Below are 19,449 nucleotides of genomic sequence, written 5' to 3'. Positions count from 1 at the left end.
CCTGGCTATAATATATATTCTGGAAACTTCCTAAGAATCGATTTTAAATCTTTTCCCCACACATGAAAGGATGAATATCATGGCTGCTCTAGGTGCTGAGAATACGGTGGTGATGGTTGAGTGCTCAGCTCTGAACAGGACAGTTACACCACACATCTGAGGCTCAGAGAATATCACAGAAAGAGCAGAAAGAATGTAAGACCTGGAAGATTGGGAGAAAGACAATGAAATGTTATCATTTCATGAGTTGTAAATATGTTCTCATAGCACCTGCAGTTGTTTGCATTGGGCATACACAAAACTGGGTCTATCACCAGCCATGATTCATAGAGGGGATCGTGGGGTCCTAATCTTCTAATTTGCCTCTCTGTTGCTAATATAGAACACTGACCCAAAGCAACTTGGGAAGGAAAGGGTTTATTTGGCTTACATGTCCCCATCACAGTTCATCACAGTTCCAAGGCAGGAGCCGTGGAGGAAAGCTGCTTATTGACCTGCTTCCCATGGCTTGTCCTTCTTGCTTTCTTAAACCACTCGAGACTACCTGCCCAGAGGTGCTCCCACCCACAGTGAGCTGGGCCCTCCCACATTCATCATTAATCAAGAAAATGGTCCACCGTCATACCTACAGCCCAGTCTGATGGAGACAGTTCTTCCTTTGAGATTCCTCTTCCCACTCTTCTACTTAAGTGTCAGGTTGACAGAAACTAACCAGCACACCTTACCTGCTGGATTACTGACCACTGATAGATTCTGAAGAAGGGACAGTCATTTCTTTTAGTAATGTACCCAATAATGAGCCCGCCAAGTTCCTACAGAGAGTTCCAAACCTGTGGTCACACACAAACCATGCTTAAAATCAGGGAATAACAAAATAAAACAAAAAGACGTGGAGGTGAGGAAGAGAGTTGCAGGGAGAAGCAGGGATGGTGTGCAGGATGACCTTGAACTAGTGACCCTCCTGCCTTTCCTTCTAAATACTGGGATTATGCACAGGCACCACCATACATGTTTTATGAGATGCTAGGCATCAAACCCAGGGCATCATACATGCTTAGGCACACTATCAACTGAGCTATATAACCCATCCAGTCCTTTACTCTGAAAAGTGTCTTATTGTTTTAATTTTGTTTGGGTATGTTTTGGGTTTGTTTTGTTTGTTTTTTGAGGCGGGATCTTGTTATGTACCTCTGGCTAGCCTGGAACTCACTATGTCGGCCTCAGATTCAACGAGATATGCTTACTTGTCTCTGCCTCCCAAGTGCTAGGATTAAAGTCATGTGCCTCCATGCCCATCTGGAAGTAGTTTCACTATATAGCTAAGGCTGACTTCAAACTCACTGTGGAGCCCAGGGTGTTCTTGAATTTACAGTCCTTCTGCTGAACCTCCCATGTGCTGGGATTACAGGTGTGTATGACCATGTCCAGCCTTGTTAATAATAATAGATAATTTTGATCATACACAAATGGAGGGGAAAAGATGTGGTATACTTAGCCCTGTGTACCTGTCAACCTAGCCCCCAATATCAAGAATTAAAGAGACAGAGAATAGAAAACCAATAGCAGTTTTGCTAAATTGAAATTTGTTTTATTTTATTTTTGTTTTTATTTTGAAACAATGTCTCACTATGTAGCCATGAGTGGCCTGGAACTCCCTAGGTAGACGAGGCTGAGATGTGCCTGCCTTTTCCTCTGGCTCTGGAGTACTAGGGATAAAGGCTTAAATGAAGTACAGTGCTTGACAGTAGTAACTGATTTGATCAAAAGAAAAAGAGGTTATTTATATTTATATATATTCAATGGAATATTTTTATCTATAGGGGAAATTAAATTATGACCTTTGCAGAATAATTTAAAGGGACTGGAGATAAAATGAAATAATCCAGACTCAGACAAATTCTTTGTTTTCTCACATTTGGGTTCTAGATTTAAGTGCGTGATTGTGTGTGTGTGTGTGTGTGTGTGTCTGTGTGTGTGTGTGTGTGTGTGCGTGCGTGCGCATGGAGGAGTGTCTTGAAAATAAAAAGAAGATGAGCTAGAAAGAAGAGGGCTTAAGGGATTCAGGGAAAGAGAGGGTAATACAATATATATGCTAGAAGAAAAGATTTTTTTGAAAGAAGGGAATCAGCAACAATGTCACAGGCAGACCAAGGAAAGGTATTGTGGGAAATGGATGAGTAAGAACAAAACTCTAAGACTTATATGTATGAAAATGCCTTGATAAAAACCATTGCTTTGTGTGCTATAAATTTCTTTTTTTTTTTTTTTTTTTTTTTGGTTCTTTTTTTCGGAGCTGGGGACCGAACCCAGGGCCTTGCGCTTCCTAGGTAAGCGCTCTACCACTGAGCTAAATCCCCAGCCCCAAATTTCTTTTTTTTTTAAAGATTTATTTATTTTATGTATATGAGTACACTTCAGACACATCAGAAGAGGGCATCTCATTACAGATGGCTATGAACCACCATGTGGTTGCTGGGATTTGAACTCAGGACCTTTGGAAGAGCAGTCAGTGCTCTTAACCACTGAGCCATCTCTCCAGCCCCTAAATTTCTTAAAATATAAGTAAATACATTGTTTAAATTTTTGTTTACTTTATATTAGTGTTTTGTCTGCATATATGTCTGGGCACCACATGCATACCTGGTGCCAATTGAGGCCAAAAAAAGATGTTAGAGCCCCTGGGACTGGAACTAAAGATGGTTGTAAGCCACCATTCAACCAAAGGAAAGTTAAAGTCACAAAAGACTATTTTACCATCCTATATATGTCATTTTGGTAGTGGGCTTGGAACAGAGTGGCTGGTAGCCTGCAGAGCAACATGCCTGCATTCTGTTCTGATTACTGGATTAATGGCTCACCCGTTACTTCATCCGTGAGGAGGACACGCTGCACTAGGTGGGGCACAAATAGAGTGCAAGTGTCGGCAAACTGGCACTGACAAATGGAAGACCTAACTCAGAGCCTGACTGACACCACCATGGCTACTTCCAACAAAGAAAGATACCTGCAACTCCATCTTCCCCTCTTCCTGTAGGACATGGTCCTGCCTCCCTCTAGTCCCCCTATTTTCTTCCCCTTGGTATGATGCCAGAATTCCATGAGAAGTTCTCACATGACGCCAGTGATAGGCCCTTCTCTTAAGATAATACCAGTGGGACCTGGAAAGAGGACACCTGTGGGAGAGGGCATGCTGGTGACACATGGGCCTCCAGTCATTAGAGCTGCTGTCCCTTGGTTATACCCACTTATCTGAACAAAGAGGAAAGGCTTCTTTATATCAATTTTATTTTATTTATTCTACTTCTCCAAGAGATTATGGTGCTGTGACTCTGGTTTATAACAATATAATAAGAAAGATTCACTTTGTCTTATTAAAATAATTTGGGAAAGGAGAAATGGAACCAAAAAAAGTACTTTCATTTGTATTGTGAAAATTAAGTTAATTCTTTTAGGTAAAAAACAGAAGGGTACTATACAAACTCTATGAGAATAAATTTTTAAAACCTAGGTGAAATGGACAATTTTCTAGAAAGACATGGGACCCAGGTTGACTCATTTTACTTGGGAAATTTAACAGTCTAAGTTGTACAAAAGTTGTAAAGACGTTAATAAACATCTTAAAAGCAGCCAACAACAAGTAGTTTCACAAGAGAAATTGTCCAATTTTTCAAAGACCAGGTAGTCTATGTTCTATAAATCATTCCAGAATATTGAAATGGATAACCCTAGATCATTTCTAAAGCAAACATCACTGATACCTAATTCAGGTAAATACATTACAAAGAGAACTGCAAATAAATGCAATTTCATAACTAGTGATGAAATGTAATAAAATGCTACCATATAGAAGATGCTGTGACCCAGTAACATTTGTCCCAGAAAATGTAGGGCAGCAGAGATGGCTCAGTATCCAAGAGCACTTGCTGCTCTTGCCAAGGGCCTGGGCTCTGCTTCTTTCGCAGTAGGTGGTGATTAATACAAAGACCCACAACTGGTCGGTGTGCAGAGGATAAAAGACAAGGAATCGTTACAGAGAAGGGATAGACATCTATAGAAACAGTATTTGCCAGAGACAGCAGAGCTCTGTCGTGATGGCTAAAGGGGAGAGAACGCCAGCTTTCTTCAGGGATGTGGTCCGTGAGAAACTACCTGTGCTCAGTAAAGGGTCCTACATTCACGCTCTTACATGAAGCACTAAGTGGACTTTTAACAGGGAGACATGAAGTTGGGAGATGGAAAGTGGCAGGTAATAAAGGAGGAAGTGGAAGGAAGGGGAGGAAGGGAATGGGAAGACACATTTGATCACATACAGTGTAGATATGAATAAAATCCTTAGACTAAAAAAATGATTTAAAAAAGACCAAAGCAACTACATACAAATATTATATTAGTATATTTATTTTTTTAAGAATTTATTTTATATATATGAGTACACTGTCACTGTCTTCAGACACACCAGAAGAGGGTGCCAGCTCCCATTACAGATGGTTGTGAGCCACCATGTGGTTGCTGGGAATTGAACTCAGGACCTCTGGAAGAACAGTCATCTCTCCAGCCCTACATTTTTTTGGTACAGCAGGATTGAACAAGTAGCTAATTACATTGTAGATGAGAGCAAGGTCTCTCACTTTTATAGTTACAAAGAAAAGAAAGAAGTCATGAGTAAACTTTTCTTGTACTGGATTGGAACCAGAGTAATTAATACATAGTATTTTATAGTATTATATAGTTATAGTTTCACAGAGGCACATACATGTATAGTTATGCCTGCTACAGGGTCTGAAAGCAGTGATACTCAGTAATAATGGGGACACATAGCATCCAGACTCAATTTCTAAAATTCTTCTCCACTAAAATGAACTATTGAATCTTAGAAGGTTGGCATAAAATATGGGAAAAGGAAAATGCAAGGTGAACTTAAAAGTACAAAGGACAGGACAGTCAGAAAGATCCTAAATCAAAGAGTTCCACATGGCCAAAGCTGGGTCAGTTTGAGTCACAGAACTAATCACATATTGCCTGTGTGGTGCACTGGAAAGGGACACAGCATCACCTTTGCGGTTATTCCTAATGGAAATGTGTGAATTTAATCTGTTTGAGGAAAACTTAAGACAAAGCCAAGCTGAGAGACATAACTTACCAGAATTCATTAAAAGCACTGCAGTCATGAAAACAGGAAAGAAGCATTACAGGCCAGAGACCAGAGAGAACGACTAGATGCAACAGACCAGAGGGCCAGAATTGGAAAGTGGTGAAATCTGGTCAGGTCTGTAGCTTAGGACTGTACAGATGTTTGTTTCCTAGTTTGATCATTGTTCTATGGTTTGTGGGTTACTATCTTTGGAAGATGGAAGAAAGTCACAGAAAGTTTCTCTGCAGTATTTTTCACAGTTCATCTGAAAATATAAAATTATTTCCAAGTCCACAAAACTATAAGCAGTAAAACCTAGTTTTAAGCTGTTTTGTTAGAAATTAATAGATACGCCTGTTTTAGCATTGTAGTTAATTTAGGAGTAACGATTTCTAATAGTCTCTAGGGTAAAAGTGCTTTAAAACTCCAATTAGACAAAGTTTTCAAAGACTCAACTAATAATCTCCCACAAGAACAAGATAATAGATTTTAAGATAAACAAAATCTTAGATTGAAAACAAATTTGTCCATGTAAATTTTTTTCTTTAGAACAGGCAAACCTCAAATGTGGACTCTTCCTGTCTCGTCTCTCCTCTCACTTGTAAAGTCCAAGTGCCAGCACGCCTGGCTGCACTCTTGGGCATTAGCATCTCTTCAGCTCCCCCTCCCCAAGTTTCATGCCTCTGGATTAAGAAAGAAAATCATTTTTCTTGGCTTGTCTCTGTCATGACTCTCAGTAAATCCTACTGAGATTTCTGGTGGCTTTTTCAGACAGCTTTTACTGTGTTAGGATTGCAGAACATACATACCTCTAAGACATTGACTCGTGAATCACTAAATATAGATAATTTAAATTTTTTATATTTAAGCATATTATGTGCATGTAGAAAATCATGTATTATAAACATGCTTATAATAATGAATAAATTAAATTTTCAGTGTATTATGCAGTATTCTAGAATAGAATATTTGCTCAACTGTCAGCCTATTCCACAGGAAGGAAAAACTTCTAAGGAGGTTGTGTTCTGTTTTTTTCCGTTTGTTAACTTAGTTTTGATTTCAATCTTTTTAAGGATGTGGTAGATACACACCCTGGCCTCACCTTCCTGAAAGATGCTCCTGAATTCCATTCCCGCTACATCACCACGGTAAGATGGGCACTGGTTTGTTGTAATAAAACTGCTTAAGTCGCCTCTCTCTTGTTCTCTAGTATCCAGGATTTCACATTGTTGTACAGAAGATTTGGTCTGTAATGATCATTTTAAGTGGAAATAAGGTAAAAAGTGAAAAATGGGTAATTTTTATTTGTATTCATATCCCTTCACATGTGGGTCAATACTTAAAAGAGGTCTGTGGTATAAAATTGCACTAATATTCTATCTGGTACTATAAGGCATACATTCACTTTTTTTTGAGATTTATTTTTATTTGTATGGGTATTTTGCCACCATATATGTCTGTGTTCATGTGCATGCGGTGCCTGAGGAAACTAAGAAAAGGCATCAGTGTCCCTAGAACTGGAGCTACAAGACTGCCATAAGGCACCATGTGGGTGCTGGGGATTGAACCTGGGTCCCCTGGAAGAGCCACCAGAGTTCTTAACTTCTAATTCACCTCTCTATCCAGTGTCTTTACTGTTACAGATGTTCATATTCAGTGGGCTTCAGCATTTCTAAGAAATACTGATAATAATTATCAACAGTTTAGCCCCCCAAAATAGATGTCTCCAGACCCCTAAAATTGTGTCTAGAGATAGATAATAAGTAGCTTATGTGTAAACAAAACAGACCATATGGGAATCTAAAATAACATGCTCACAGTTACAGTGCTCATGCTCCTTGTTTGTCAGCTACTCAGATCTGATGAGTCACAGGTCATCATGAGTGAGAGGGGACAGCCCAGCAGTGCAGTCTCTGCCCAGATAACCCCAGGATCATCTGGGGCTAAGGTATTCAAAACACAAGCTCAAGGCATACTTCATATTCACAGATGCACTAAAGTGAGACAGCCTTTGCCAATAGCTTACATAGGTAACTCAGGTAAATAGGGCAGTCTCCTCTAGGGAGAATTCTGTCATTTTGAGAATATAGGTCTAATATACCAAATGGCTACTATGTTATTTTAGTATTTCCCCTATTGGAATGTCTGTCTTTGCTTTTCCATTGTTTGTCTTTTGATGCTAAAACACTTGGTAAGATTTTGGCCAGTAAGAAAGCTCAGCAGCTAGACATGGTAATGTCCGCCTTTAAGCCAAGCACTCAGGAGGCAGAGACCAGTGAATTTCTATGAATTTGGAGGCCATCCAGGTCTACATAGCAAGTTCCAGAACAACCAGAACTACATTGAGAGACCCTGTCTTCAAAACAAGCAAACAAAAGAGGCTTCGCAGCCTAGCCAGAAAGCCTAGTTACCCAAGTTTGGTACACCACAGCATGATGGAAAAGAGAACCAACTCCCATAAGGTATTCTCTGACCTCCATACTCATGCCATGGAATGTACACGTACACACACACACACACACACACACACACACACACACACACACACACACACGGGAGGGAGAGAAACAGAGAGAGAAAGAGGGAGAGAGAGGATTAGATTTTAAAATGTAAGATTTTTCTAAGCCAGAGGGTGGTGTCATTATTCTAGCAAACCGTCTCAGAAGTTAGCTTTGCTCACTAACCTTCCTGCACTAGCAGTTGTCTCCCCGCAATCCACAGGGCACTTTCTCACTTGCATGACTTCTGGCTGGTCTTTCTGCTTCCACCATCATTGCCGGTACAGACTAGTCGTCCCAAAACAGTTAACCTTTAAAAGTACAAGTCAGATCACATGACTGCTCTGCTCCAAGCTTCCCGCAGTTTCCCATGTCACTTGGAATTCAACCCACAGTCCTTGTCCAGTCCTCCATTGTCCCCTCATCCCTGTGCAGTTTTGCTCACTAATGTCTATGACTAGCATACAAAGTAATCTTTTGTTATAGAATTTTAGGGAAAGTTGTTTCAATTGATTCTCCTATCCTCCTGGCTCTCCTGCTCTCTGTGACCCCCCACTTTGTGCCCTTCCATTTGTAGTGACCCCTCTCTATTTTCATGTCACATGTGCTCTCTTCCCTCCTCCTGCTGTAATGCCCTTCTGTAGTCCTGCTTCAAGTTTCATAGCCCATACCCACACTCAAGCCTCCCTCACAAACACAAACATTAAAAACAGGTCCTGGAGCTAGAGAAACAGCTCAGCAGCTAATTCAGAGGACCTGGGATTGATCAGTTTCCAGCATCCGCATGGCGACTCTACCATCTATAAGTCCACTTCTGGGGGGCCTGGTCCCCCCTTTCTCACCTCTGTGGCACTGCACGCACATGGTACACTTACATGCAGGCTGGTAAAACACTCATACACATAAAATAAAAATAAATAAACCTTTCAAAACTAGGATCCACACAGGAAAAATAATGTGCAGAATTTGTCTTTCTAAGTCTGGCTTAACTCACTCGATACAATAGCTTCCAGATCCAGCTACTTTCTTGTGAAATTCATTCTCCTTACAACTAAGTAAAATTCCTTTGTATACGTATTTTTTTTTCATTGTCCTCTCATTTACTGATAAACATCTAAGCTGGTCTCATTTCCTTGTTAGTGGGAAAGCTGTATCATTAAACATAGACTATGTGTATCTTTGTAATAGAATAGAGACCTTTAAGTAAAAGCCCAGGAGTGGTACCGATAGGTCATATAATTCCTATATACTTTCTATTTTTAACTTCTTAAAGCCTTCCATACCAATTTCCAAAATTGCTGTACCAGTTTCCACCCCTACACTGTAGTAAGGATTGCTCTTTCCCTACATTCTCATCAGCATTTCTGTCATCTCCTTTAAAACAAACTGTGTGTGTCTTAGTTCTTCTGTTGCTGTGGTGACATCATGATGAAGACCACACGTACAAGGAAGACTTTAATGGGGGATTATTAGTTACAGAGCGTTAGTCCACGGCCAGCAGGCCAGCAGGCAGGGCACTAGAGCAGTAGCTGAAGTCTTACATGTGATCCTCAAGATGGAGGCAGAGGGTTGTCTGTCTCCTGTGGGCTTCTAACACTTCAAAGCCCACCTCCATAGAAACATCTCTCCAACAAGGCCACAGCTTCCAATCCTCCCTAAATGACTCAGTAACTGGGAACTAAGCATTTAAACATATGAACCTGTGGGGCCAGTCTTACTCAATCCGACTACAACGTGCATGGTATGCATGCATGTTTACATGTTTGCCAGAATATAGGCTCGGCACACCTACAGTGGCCAGAAGAGGTGTGGGGTTTCCTGACAGCTGTAAGCCACCTGACATGGATGCTAGGATCTGTCTAAACTCTGGGTCTTTAGAAGAGCAGCACATGCTTAACCACTGAGCCCTCTCTCCAGCTTGTTTTCTTTTTGTCTCTTTTCTTGGTGATGACTCTTCTAGCTGAGATATGATAGAATCACAAAATAGTTTTAATTTGCATTTCCCTGGAGACTAAGGAAACACATAGTTGAGTACTTTTTTCCAACCTTTATTGGGGTGAGGAGAAATTTTTACAGAGGATAGATTCTAATATCGAGAACAAAGGATTTTTCACTGTATTTAAAAGTGAAGCCAAGCATAGTGGTTCATGCTTAAATTATCCTGACACTGAAGAATCACAAGCAAGTTCAAGACCAGATTTGGCCGTATGAGTTCCAGGCCAGCCTGGGCTACTGGGTGAGATCCTGGGTCAAATCATAATAATGAAGGAGGAGGAGGAAAATAATGGTGAATCATGCCTTGAGACAGATTCCTCATGGATAATTTCAGAGATTGTATACAGTGTATTCAATCATAATCCTCTCCCATTACCCTCTTTGTTCCCCCTCCCACTCCTGCTTAACCCCTTCCCCTCTAGCGTTCAGGTCTCTCTGTTGTTTGGGACCCACTGAGTTCAACTGGAGTTGGTCACAGCAGCATGGGAGGAAGTTATTTAATAGAGCATGGGCAGCTAACTTAGTCAGTGGCTACATCACTGAAGAAAAAAGATTCACATCTCTCCAGCCAAGCATTGACTGCCAATATCACTGAGAAAGAGGCGGAGCCTCACTGACCCTTTCCTTATGCACAGTGAAATGTTGATGGAACCAGTATCCTATAAGCCTAGTGCAGATGACTACATCTCTGAGAGTTGGTGATTGCTATGGCCACTGCATGGTGTCATGTCCAGAAGACAGCCGTCCTCCCATCCTCTGGCTCTGACGTTCTTTCCACTCCCTCTTCCTCATTCCCGTGGCCTTGGAAAGGGTCTTGTTTGAGTCTAACCACTCAAACATTTTCAGCATTTTTACCAGTTGAGTATATTTACCACCACTCAGTGTAAAGAGAAGCTTCTTTGAACAACACTGAGAACAGCACAGTCTCTGCTGTAAACATAAATATTTAGAAAGCTGACACATGTCCATTTACAAGACTACAGTAGATTCTCCAGTAAGATCTGTAACCTCGCATAATGGGCTTGGACCAACTATCAGACATAAATTTCATCCTGTGAATTAGGCCTCAAATCTAATACTAAAGTTAATATTACTACTACCTGGTATGTTCTCCTCTCTCTCTCTCTCTCTCTCTCTCTCTCTCTCTCTCTCTCTCTCTCTCTCTCTCTCTCTCTCTGTGTGTGTGTGTGTGTGTGTGTGTGTGTGTGTGTGTGTGTGTGTGTGCATGTGCATGCCAGAAATCCATAGAAAGTATCTTCCTCTGTCATTTTCCACTTTATTTTTTGAGGCAGAGCTCTCACTGGGCCTAGAGATCACTAATTAGCTGGACTGGCTGGCCCTAATTAGCTAACCCTAGGGACCCACCTCTCTGCCCCAATTCCAGACCTGGGTTCCAGGCATGCACCAGCCATCATGTCCAGTATCTGTGTGACTGCTGGCAATCTGAAGTCAGGTCCTCATGCTTGTTGAGCTGAGCCATCTTCCCGGCCTTGTGTTTCTTCTTCTCAGAACTGTGTTTATTTCATTGTCCTATTTATTGATTGTCCGTTTAAGAGTTTGGAAGCTTCATTTTTATAATTTTTATAAGATCTTAACTTGCCTTGTCTGAAATATGATGGATAAAGATTTTTCTCTGATTCCATAGGGTTCTGATCACTTAACTGATAGATTTACTTGGTATGTAATAACTCTTTTTCTTTCTTTTTTTTTTTAAGATTTTATTTATTTATTATATATAAGTACACTGTAGCTGTCTTCAGACACTCCAGAAGAGGGCATCAGATCTCATTACAGATGGTTGTGAGCCACCATGTGGTTGCTGGGAATTGAACTCAGGACCTCTGGGAGAGCAGCCGGAGCTCTAACCACTGAGCCATCTCTCCAGCCCCATGTAATAACTCTTAAACTTTATATCAAAATCCATTTGTTAATTCTTAAGACTATTTTCTGTGCTATTGGGGTTTTATTAAGAAAATTCTTTCTTGGGGTTGGGGATTTAGCTCAGAGGTAGAGCGCTTGCCAGCGCAAGGCCCTGGTGTTCGGTCCCCAGCTTCGAAAAAAAGAAAAGAAAATTCTTTCTTGTAGCTGTATCCTTAAATATTTGTTTTCCTCTCACAGTTTAATCATTTCAGGATTTAAATTAAGGTCCTTGGTCCACTTAGAATTAGCTCACTCCACATGTTGACAGAAGGTTGTGTGTGTGTGTGTGTGTGTGTGTGTGTGTGTGTGTGTGTGTGTGTGTGTGTGTAGATCTGATTTCATTCATCTACTGGTGCCAGCACTGTATCAAACAGTGTATGGTCTTGACATTTTGTCAAAAATTAGGTCTGTTGTCCATAGATATATGGGTTTATTTCAGGGTCTATCTTCTATGTGTTTCACTGGCTGACTTTGGTTTCGTGCCAGTGTATTCTGCCTCTGTCACTGACTGTGTAGCATATTTGAGGTTAAGAATGTATATTATCATTGCATTGTTCTTTCTGCTTAGGATTGCTTAGGTGTTCATGGTCTTCTGTTTCCATATGAATTTAAGCTGACTTTTTTTCTCGTTCTGTGAAGAATGCCATTGATAAGGATTGCATTGACTCTGTAACCACTTTCACAATATTAATTCTGCCAATCCAGAAGCATAAAAAGTCATTCTCTCATCTCTGTTTCTTTGATTAGCTTAAAGAGTTTTGTGTAGAGATCTTTTACCTTCTTAGATTTATTCCTATTTATTTATCCATCATATTTCAGACAAGGCAAGTTAAGATCTTATAAAAATTATAAAAATTAATAAATAATATTAATTTATTGGGGGCCCATGGGCATTATCCTGAATGGGATATTTTCTCTAATTTCTTTCTCATCAAGTTTTTTCTCATATTTATAAAAGGTGTTGATTTTTATACGTTGATTCCGTCTTGCAACTGACTGAATATTTATTACATCTAGGAATTTTTCTGGTGGATGGAAGAATCTTGTCATCTGCAAATAAAAAACTTTACTTCTTCCCTTCCTGGCTGTATCCCTTTTATGTCTTTCTCTTTTCTTACAGCTCTAGCTAAGTCTTGGAAGAGGGGAGAGAGTGAACATCCTTGTCTTGTTCCACATTTTTAGAGAATCTTTTTCTCCCTTTATTATATTGCTATGTTAAAGTTATGTCACATAGAAGCTTTACTATTTTGTGTATGCTCCATTTATTTCTAATTTCTCCAGTACTTTTATCATTAAGGCTTGTTTAACTTGTTAAATTCCTGCTCTGCATCTATCAAGATGACCATATGATTTCTGTCCATGTGTATAGTTATGTGGTTAAATATACATATTAATTTGCTTATGTTGAACCAACCTTGCTTGATGATAGTAATTCTGTCTCTCCTCACTGTGTCTGGGCAAGGCCTTTTCTACTTAGATGCTTTGCTCTTCCTCTTTCCTTGACCCAGAATGCTGCCCCTCTACACATTCTCACCCACACTCACACGTACTTCCACATACTTGCTTAGACAGCCTGAACTCTTCCTGCTTTATTTTATAACTCTTTTCTGATATTTAATGTTTTTGCTTATTATCTGTCTCCTCTATAATATAAACTACTTGAGAACAGGGACTTTATTTTCTATATTTCATTTATCTGGCCCTAGTACTCGAATGTCACTTAATAGATGCACATTAAATATTTATTAAGTGAGAGAAATAATTCTATTTTTAAATATTTTTATTTTATGAGACTAGACAAGTATACAACTGGCCCCATGAAATCATTCTTACTTAAGGAGTATATATTCATGAGATGACTCAGCAGTTAAAGGCGCTTGCCTTTATGTTATGACTGGAGTTCAGCCCCCAGAGACCACACAGAAGGACATAACTACCTGCCACAGGCTGTTCTCTGGCCTCCATGTGTGTGTATGCAGGTGCATGCAAACATGTATGCATGTGTGTGCGCACACACCAGACTCCACATGTGTGTATGCAGGTGCATGCAAACATGCATGCATGTGCGCACACACACACACACACACACGCGTGCTTTTAGAAGAACTCTACATTAATTCTGCAGATCCAATGGGAATTATTGAGCTTTGGTCATTGGCTGTTCTGTAAGCGCAGGGCACATTAACAGCATAATTTAAGTTTTTCAGTGTTTCCTTATAATCCCAGAAATTTCAGAGGCCAAGGCAAAGGGATCTGAAGTTGGTGCCAGCCTGGGCTATGGATCAAAGTCCTGTCTCAAAAAAGGAAAAAAAAAAAAAAAAAGAAAACACACACACATACTCACAGAAATAGTGTTTTATTTAGAATTTATTTATAGAAAAGAGGTTAATGAACAGAAAAATAAAGGGATAAACGTTCTTCATTCTTTCTAGTTTGCTATTTTTTGACATTTATAGCAGTCTGGTCTTCCAGCAACTAGTGTCCACAAAGTTTATGGTTTTTAAAGAAAAAAGTTATAAAAATCCCACTTTTTAGGAAATTCTATCAGTTTAATAATTGTTGGACAAAGGAAAAAACTATACTAGTCACTCAGAGAATATAATTAACCATCTCTGCTGTTACCATTTTCATGGTATTTGCATATTATTCTTATATATATGAAATGCATATATTTATGTTAGCATTATACTGTCTTCAATTTAGAAAAATGAATCTTATTATTCAGAAGTAGGAACTAAACTGTAAACTATTTGTAGCAGTAAAATAGCATCTTAAGAGTATCAAGACTTACTTGAAGTACATAATGTGAGTCTGTGCACACTGAGATAATGGAATGACTACTGTGGTAATTTTATCACACCATCACCCTAAAGAAACAAGCAGAGAAAGCACACAACAATGAAGTCTGGAAATGGGTGAGGCTCAGTGGTGAGCACTTGTCTGACACTCACAGTGTCCTAGTGGGACAACATAAGTCAAACAAAAGTATAACAGTGAGTACCTGAAGACAGAACTTTGTATTGGTTACCTGTTCTTTCCAAAGCCCTTTCTACTATGAAGTCTAGCCAAATAATAGTGTGAAGTTGCTGAAACCTTAGTATTAAGTTTGTACAAATGAGGTTTTTCTAGAACAAATGCAACTTACGCTCTAGTACAAAAGTGACTAATTATATTCTTGGGCATGAAAGTGACCAAACTAAAGAAACATCCCACTCATAGCAAAAACAGTGAAGATCATAATTAATAGATTATAAAGGTCTGTGAAATCGGAATATACATTCTGTCTCGGTAACTATTTTGTCAGTGTTTTAAGACTAGAGAGAACATCAGCTAGGTAAGAAAGTACTCCAAAAGTCAGCCTGTATTCCTGATTTCCTGAAAAAGTTACCAACTGAAAAAATAAGCCATTTTGACAGTGAATGAAAATAAAAATATGAATACCAACAAATTATAGCCTTTGAATTACAGTTTTACATGTTGGGCCAAGAGATTGTTAGCGAATAAATGCACTGCTTAAGTATGCCAACATATGCCAGCACTTGGAAAAGGAGGTGGCCCATTTAAGTTTTTTAAGTGAGCAGTGAGCCTTCAAAGAGTTCCTGCTGGCAGTGGCTCCAGCAGTGAAGTTATTCTGAGGCTCGCACAGATGGCATCTCAGTGGTGTACTCAGTGTCGCACTTGGCCTGGATCTATCACTTTAAGCTAAAACTGCTAAGCTGTGCAGTAGATACTTCTCACCTCTGAGAGCTTTTAAACTTGTTCCCTTTTCTCTTGACACAGAAATAAATTGCTTTTTTAGAAACATTGTATAGATGTCCAAATTATTTAGAAAGACCTTGAAGAAATTTCAGAGCTCTCACAGTCAAAGAATGAACTGGCGATCCACCCACTGTGCTTTCGAGGTAGAAGAGCCAGGCTTCCATTGCGTGACTGTTTACCTGCACTCATCACCTATAGTTAGAACTCTTTAATTCCTCTCTGTATGTCATCTACTTTCAGAAATAGCATGTAGTAGAGCCAAACATTTCCTTTCCTGGCAGCCTATATCATGAATTACTTTCCGTCTTCATATATACGAAAAAGGGAACTGACTCAGGATTCATCTTGTCTGTCAACATGACTAGAGGTCTTGGTGAAAGATTGTCAGCCTTATCCTTCTCACTAGTAGTAAAGAATGATCCTTGCTATTTTTTATATTTCAAATTGTGGCAAAGTTGTTAAAATAGCAAGCAAAATGGAGAGCCAGCTGCTACATGCTTCCGCCACTAGATGGTAGCCCTACTTCAGTAATGGAGAAACAATAAATATACTATGAAGCTGGGTCTCAGAATGTGGAGACTGGGGAGAGGGAAGAGACAAGTGTGTTTGTTATTTTACACTGCTAACAAAGCAGCCGAGCAAAGACTCACAACAGAACACACCTAACAGACTTAGGTGGTTTTGTTTAATTTTACATATGTGTCTTGCCTGTATGTATGTATATGTGTCACATGCATGCCTCATATCACAAAGGACAGAAGAGGGCATCAGATCCCCTGGATCAGACGGTTGTGGGTGCTAGAACCAAACTTAGGTCCCCTGTAAGAGCAGCAAGTGTTCTTAGTCACTGAGCCGTCTCCTATCGCATAAAACTTTTAAATTCCTAAAAATTTAAAATTCTGCCAAAAGGTACAAGGCAGGGAGGAAGTGGAAAGGTATCTCCATGGTTAAGAGCACGTACTGCTCTTCCAAAGGATCAGAATTTGGTTCCAAGACCCACATGAGCCACTCACAACTACCTGAGACTCCAGCTCCGGGGGAATCCAATGCCCTCTTCTGAACTCCATGGGCACCCACTTACACATAGGTGCAAATATCCCCATCTACACATAAACACACCTAAATTTTATTTAAGTAGAAAGGAGGAAAAACTAATGTAGATCAAAGTTTTATAATGTTTTGCTTCCATAAATAATATTCATACTTAAAATTAAGTTTATAGTCTAAATCAAGAAATGAATTTATTCAAAACTCTAGTGATACTGAACAAGAAAAATTTTATGCATATATTGATATTGACTTTGAGGGCTAGCAAGATGGTTCAGCCATTAAAGGCATCTAACACCAAGCATAATGACCTTAGTTCAATTTCTGGACTAACTAGGTGGAAATAACCAAATTCCAAAGGTTATCCTCTGACCCTCACACTTGTGCCAGGTCATGTGTGTGCAGTGTCAGAAATGAGTTCCATCACATGAAGTAGGCCTTTTGTCAAAAAACAAAAAACAAAAAACCATAGTTGGTTACTCCTATAACATCTGTGCCATTATTATACTAATATATCTTGAAGGCAAGCTCCTGTTAAAAGTGACCAGGTTTTGTAGCTAGAAAATACTGATGATTATCCTTCTCCTCTGGTAGCATCAATAGATTCCAAAACCATGAATTCTAGTCAGTAGGAGTGAAGCTTCTAGTTAACACTAGCTCTAGTTTTCTGTGTTTGATGACATATTGTGGTCAGCAGTAGGGGCTGTTAGGCTGTACAGAATTACCGATGGCCTTGATAATAACCTGTGAGATTTGGGACTACCACAGGGCCAAAGACTCAACACGCTGTGACTCTGTTCTGACACGGAAGGTTTTATTTAACTTGGTACCATAAGATGTCAAGGCATTGTGTCCCCTGTAACGTAGATTTCTTTCATATATGTATATATTTTAGAATATTTCTACAGGAGTAGGTTCCCATAGTTTTTAAATGTCCTTTAGTGTTAGTTGTGCCTCCCTCCTTTACGCTTCTCTTCCATCCCTCTCCCTATTTATCTTACTTCTCCTTTTTTTGGAGAACCTTTCCTCCCTGCCAGTCCTTTACTCAATACTTAACCTCTGTAGTTTTTCAGAGTGTAGCACACACATTGAAGGCTTAAAAGCTAAAATCCACTTATAAGAGAAAACACACAATATTTGTCTCTTTGGACCTGGGTTACCTCACTCAGGATCATTTTTATTCTAGCTCCATCTATTTATGTGATATCTCATAATTCAGTTGTCTTAACAGGTAAATAGTATTTTGTGTGTAAATGCACCATTTCCGTTACTCCGTCACCAGTTGGTGAGCGTGTTTACTGTTTTCAATGTCTGGATGTTATGACTGGAGAAACAATGACCATGGAGAAGCAGGTGTCTCTGCAGTGGGATGTAGAATCCTTTGGGGTAGATGCCCAAGCCTAGTATAGCTGGGTTTTGAGATAGATTGATCCCAGCTTCCTGAGAAACTGCCACACTGATTTCCAAGGTGGCTTTACTAGCTTGCACTCCCACCACCAATGATGGATGGATGTTCCCTTTACCTGAATCCCTGCCAGCATGTGTTGTCATGTTTCATTGATCTTGAATTCTATGGTAAGATGAAATCTCAAAGCAGTTTTACTTTGCAGTACTCTGATGGCTGAAAATGTTGAACATATTTTTTGGTTGTGAGCCTAGCCTTTAACGGCTGAGCCATCTCTCCAGCCCCATATTTTTAAATGTTTCCCAGCAATTTGTGTTTCCTCTTTTGAGAATTCGCTGCTTAGTTCTGTACCACATTTTTTATTTGGGTTGTTTTCTTGTTGTTCTGTAATTTTGATTCTTTATTTTAGATATCAATCCTCTATCAAATGTATAATTAATAAAGGTTTTTTCTCACTTTGTCAACTGCTGCTTTCCCCAAGTGACAATGCCCTTTGCCATACACAGGCTTTTCGGCTTCATGAAGTCCCTTTTATTATTTCCGGTCTCAGTAACTGGGCTATCAGTGTCTTATTGAGAAAGTCCTTTTCTGTGACAATTGGTTTGAGTATATTCCCCAGTTTCATTTTATCAGATTCAGGATGTCCGATCTTATGATGAGGTCCTTGATCTTTAAATTGAGTTTTGTATAGGATGATAAACGTGGATCTGATTTATTCTACCCATCCAGTTCACCCAGCACCAATTGTTGAAGATGCCTTTTTCCCCAGTATGTATTCTCTGCCTTTTTGTCAAAATCAGATGATCAAAAGTGTTTCTGGATCTTCAGTTTCATTGATCAGCATGTCTGTTTTTATGATAATACCATACTGTGTTTATTACTATAGCTCTGTGGAATGAATTGAAATCTGGGATGGTGTATACCTACAGAAGTTTTTTTGTTTTTTTGTTTTGTTTTGTTTTTTTTGGTTTTTTTTTTTTTGGTTCTTTTTTTCGGAGCTGGGGACCGAACCCAGGGCCTTGCTCCTAGGCAAGCGCTCTACCACTGAGCTAAATCCCCAACCCCAGAAGTTGTTTTTATTATTCAGAATTGTTTTAGCTATCCTGGATTTTTAATCTTTCCAGATGAAGTTTAAATAAATTTCTGTGAATAATTTTGTTGGAATTTTGATGGGGATTGAATCTGTAGAATGCTTTTGATAAGATGACCATTTTTTAATATTAATCCTACCAATCCATGAGCATGGGAGATTTTTTCCATCTTCTGGTCTCTTCAGTTTATCTTGTCAATGGCTTAAAGTTTTTATTACTCAGGTCTAACTTGCTTAATTAATTAGAGTTATCCCAAAAGAAATTTTAGGTTATAGTAAAAGATAGTTGGTATCTCTCTCATACTGTCATTTGTATATAAGGCCTACTGATTCTTTTTTGTGTGTTTATGTATCAGTTTTATATCCTGGTACTTTGCTGGAAGTGTTTGTGAACTGTAGAAATTTCCTGGTGGGATTTTAAGAATCCTTTATGCATATATCATCTGCAAATAAAGATATTTTGATTTCTTCCTTTCCTATTTGCATTCCCTTTATTTAGCTGTCTTATTGTTCTAGCTAAGTACTATACTGAATAAATACGAAGTGAGTGAATATCCTTGTCTTGCCCTTGGTTTTGGTAAAAAGTATTTGAGTTTCTGTTTAG

At 39.2% G+C, this 19,449-nt stretch overlaps 1 protein-coding gene and 1 long non-coding RNA gene across 13 annotated transcripts in view; one reads left to right on the top strand and one right to left on the bottom strand.

Annotated features, from left to right (window-relative positions):
* LOC148004318 (uncharacterized) overlaps positions 1-19,449 on the bottom strand; it is a 114,154-nt gene that overhangs the window by 28,620 nt on the left and 66,085 nt on the right. The gene's annotated exons all lie outside the window — the stretch shown is intronic.
* Ppp2r3a (protein phosphatase 2, regulatory subunit B'', alpha) overlaps positions 1-19,449 on the top strand; it is a 140,014-nt gene that overhangs the window by 81,430 nt on the left and 39,135 nt on the right. For all 3 annotated transcript variants that reach the window (XM_087562862.1, XM_087562863.1, NM_001012202.2), the window contains 1 exon segment: positions 6,205-6,279. In XM_087562862.1, the coding sequence (XP_087418988.1) occupies positions 6,205-6,279 (75 nt within the window).

This window comes from Rattus norvegicus, chromosome 8 (genome assembly GCF_021556685.1).
Source record: "Rattus norvegicus strain SHRSP/BbbUtx chromosome 8, alternate assembly SHRSP_T2T, whole genome shotgun sequence".
Lineage (NCBI taxonomy): Eukaryota > Metazoa > Chordata > Mammalia > Rodentia > Muridae > Rattus > Rattus norvegicus.
The sequence above is the reverse complement of the archived record's forward strand: the minus strand, read 5'-3'. Positions and strand labels throughout refer to the sequence as shown.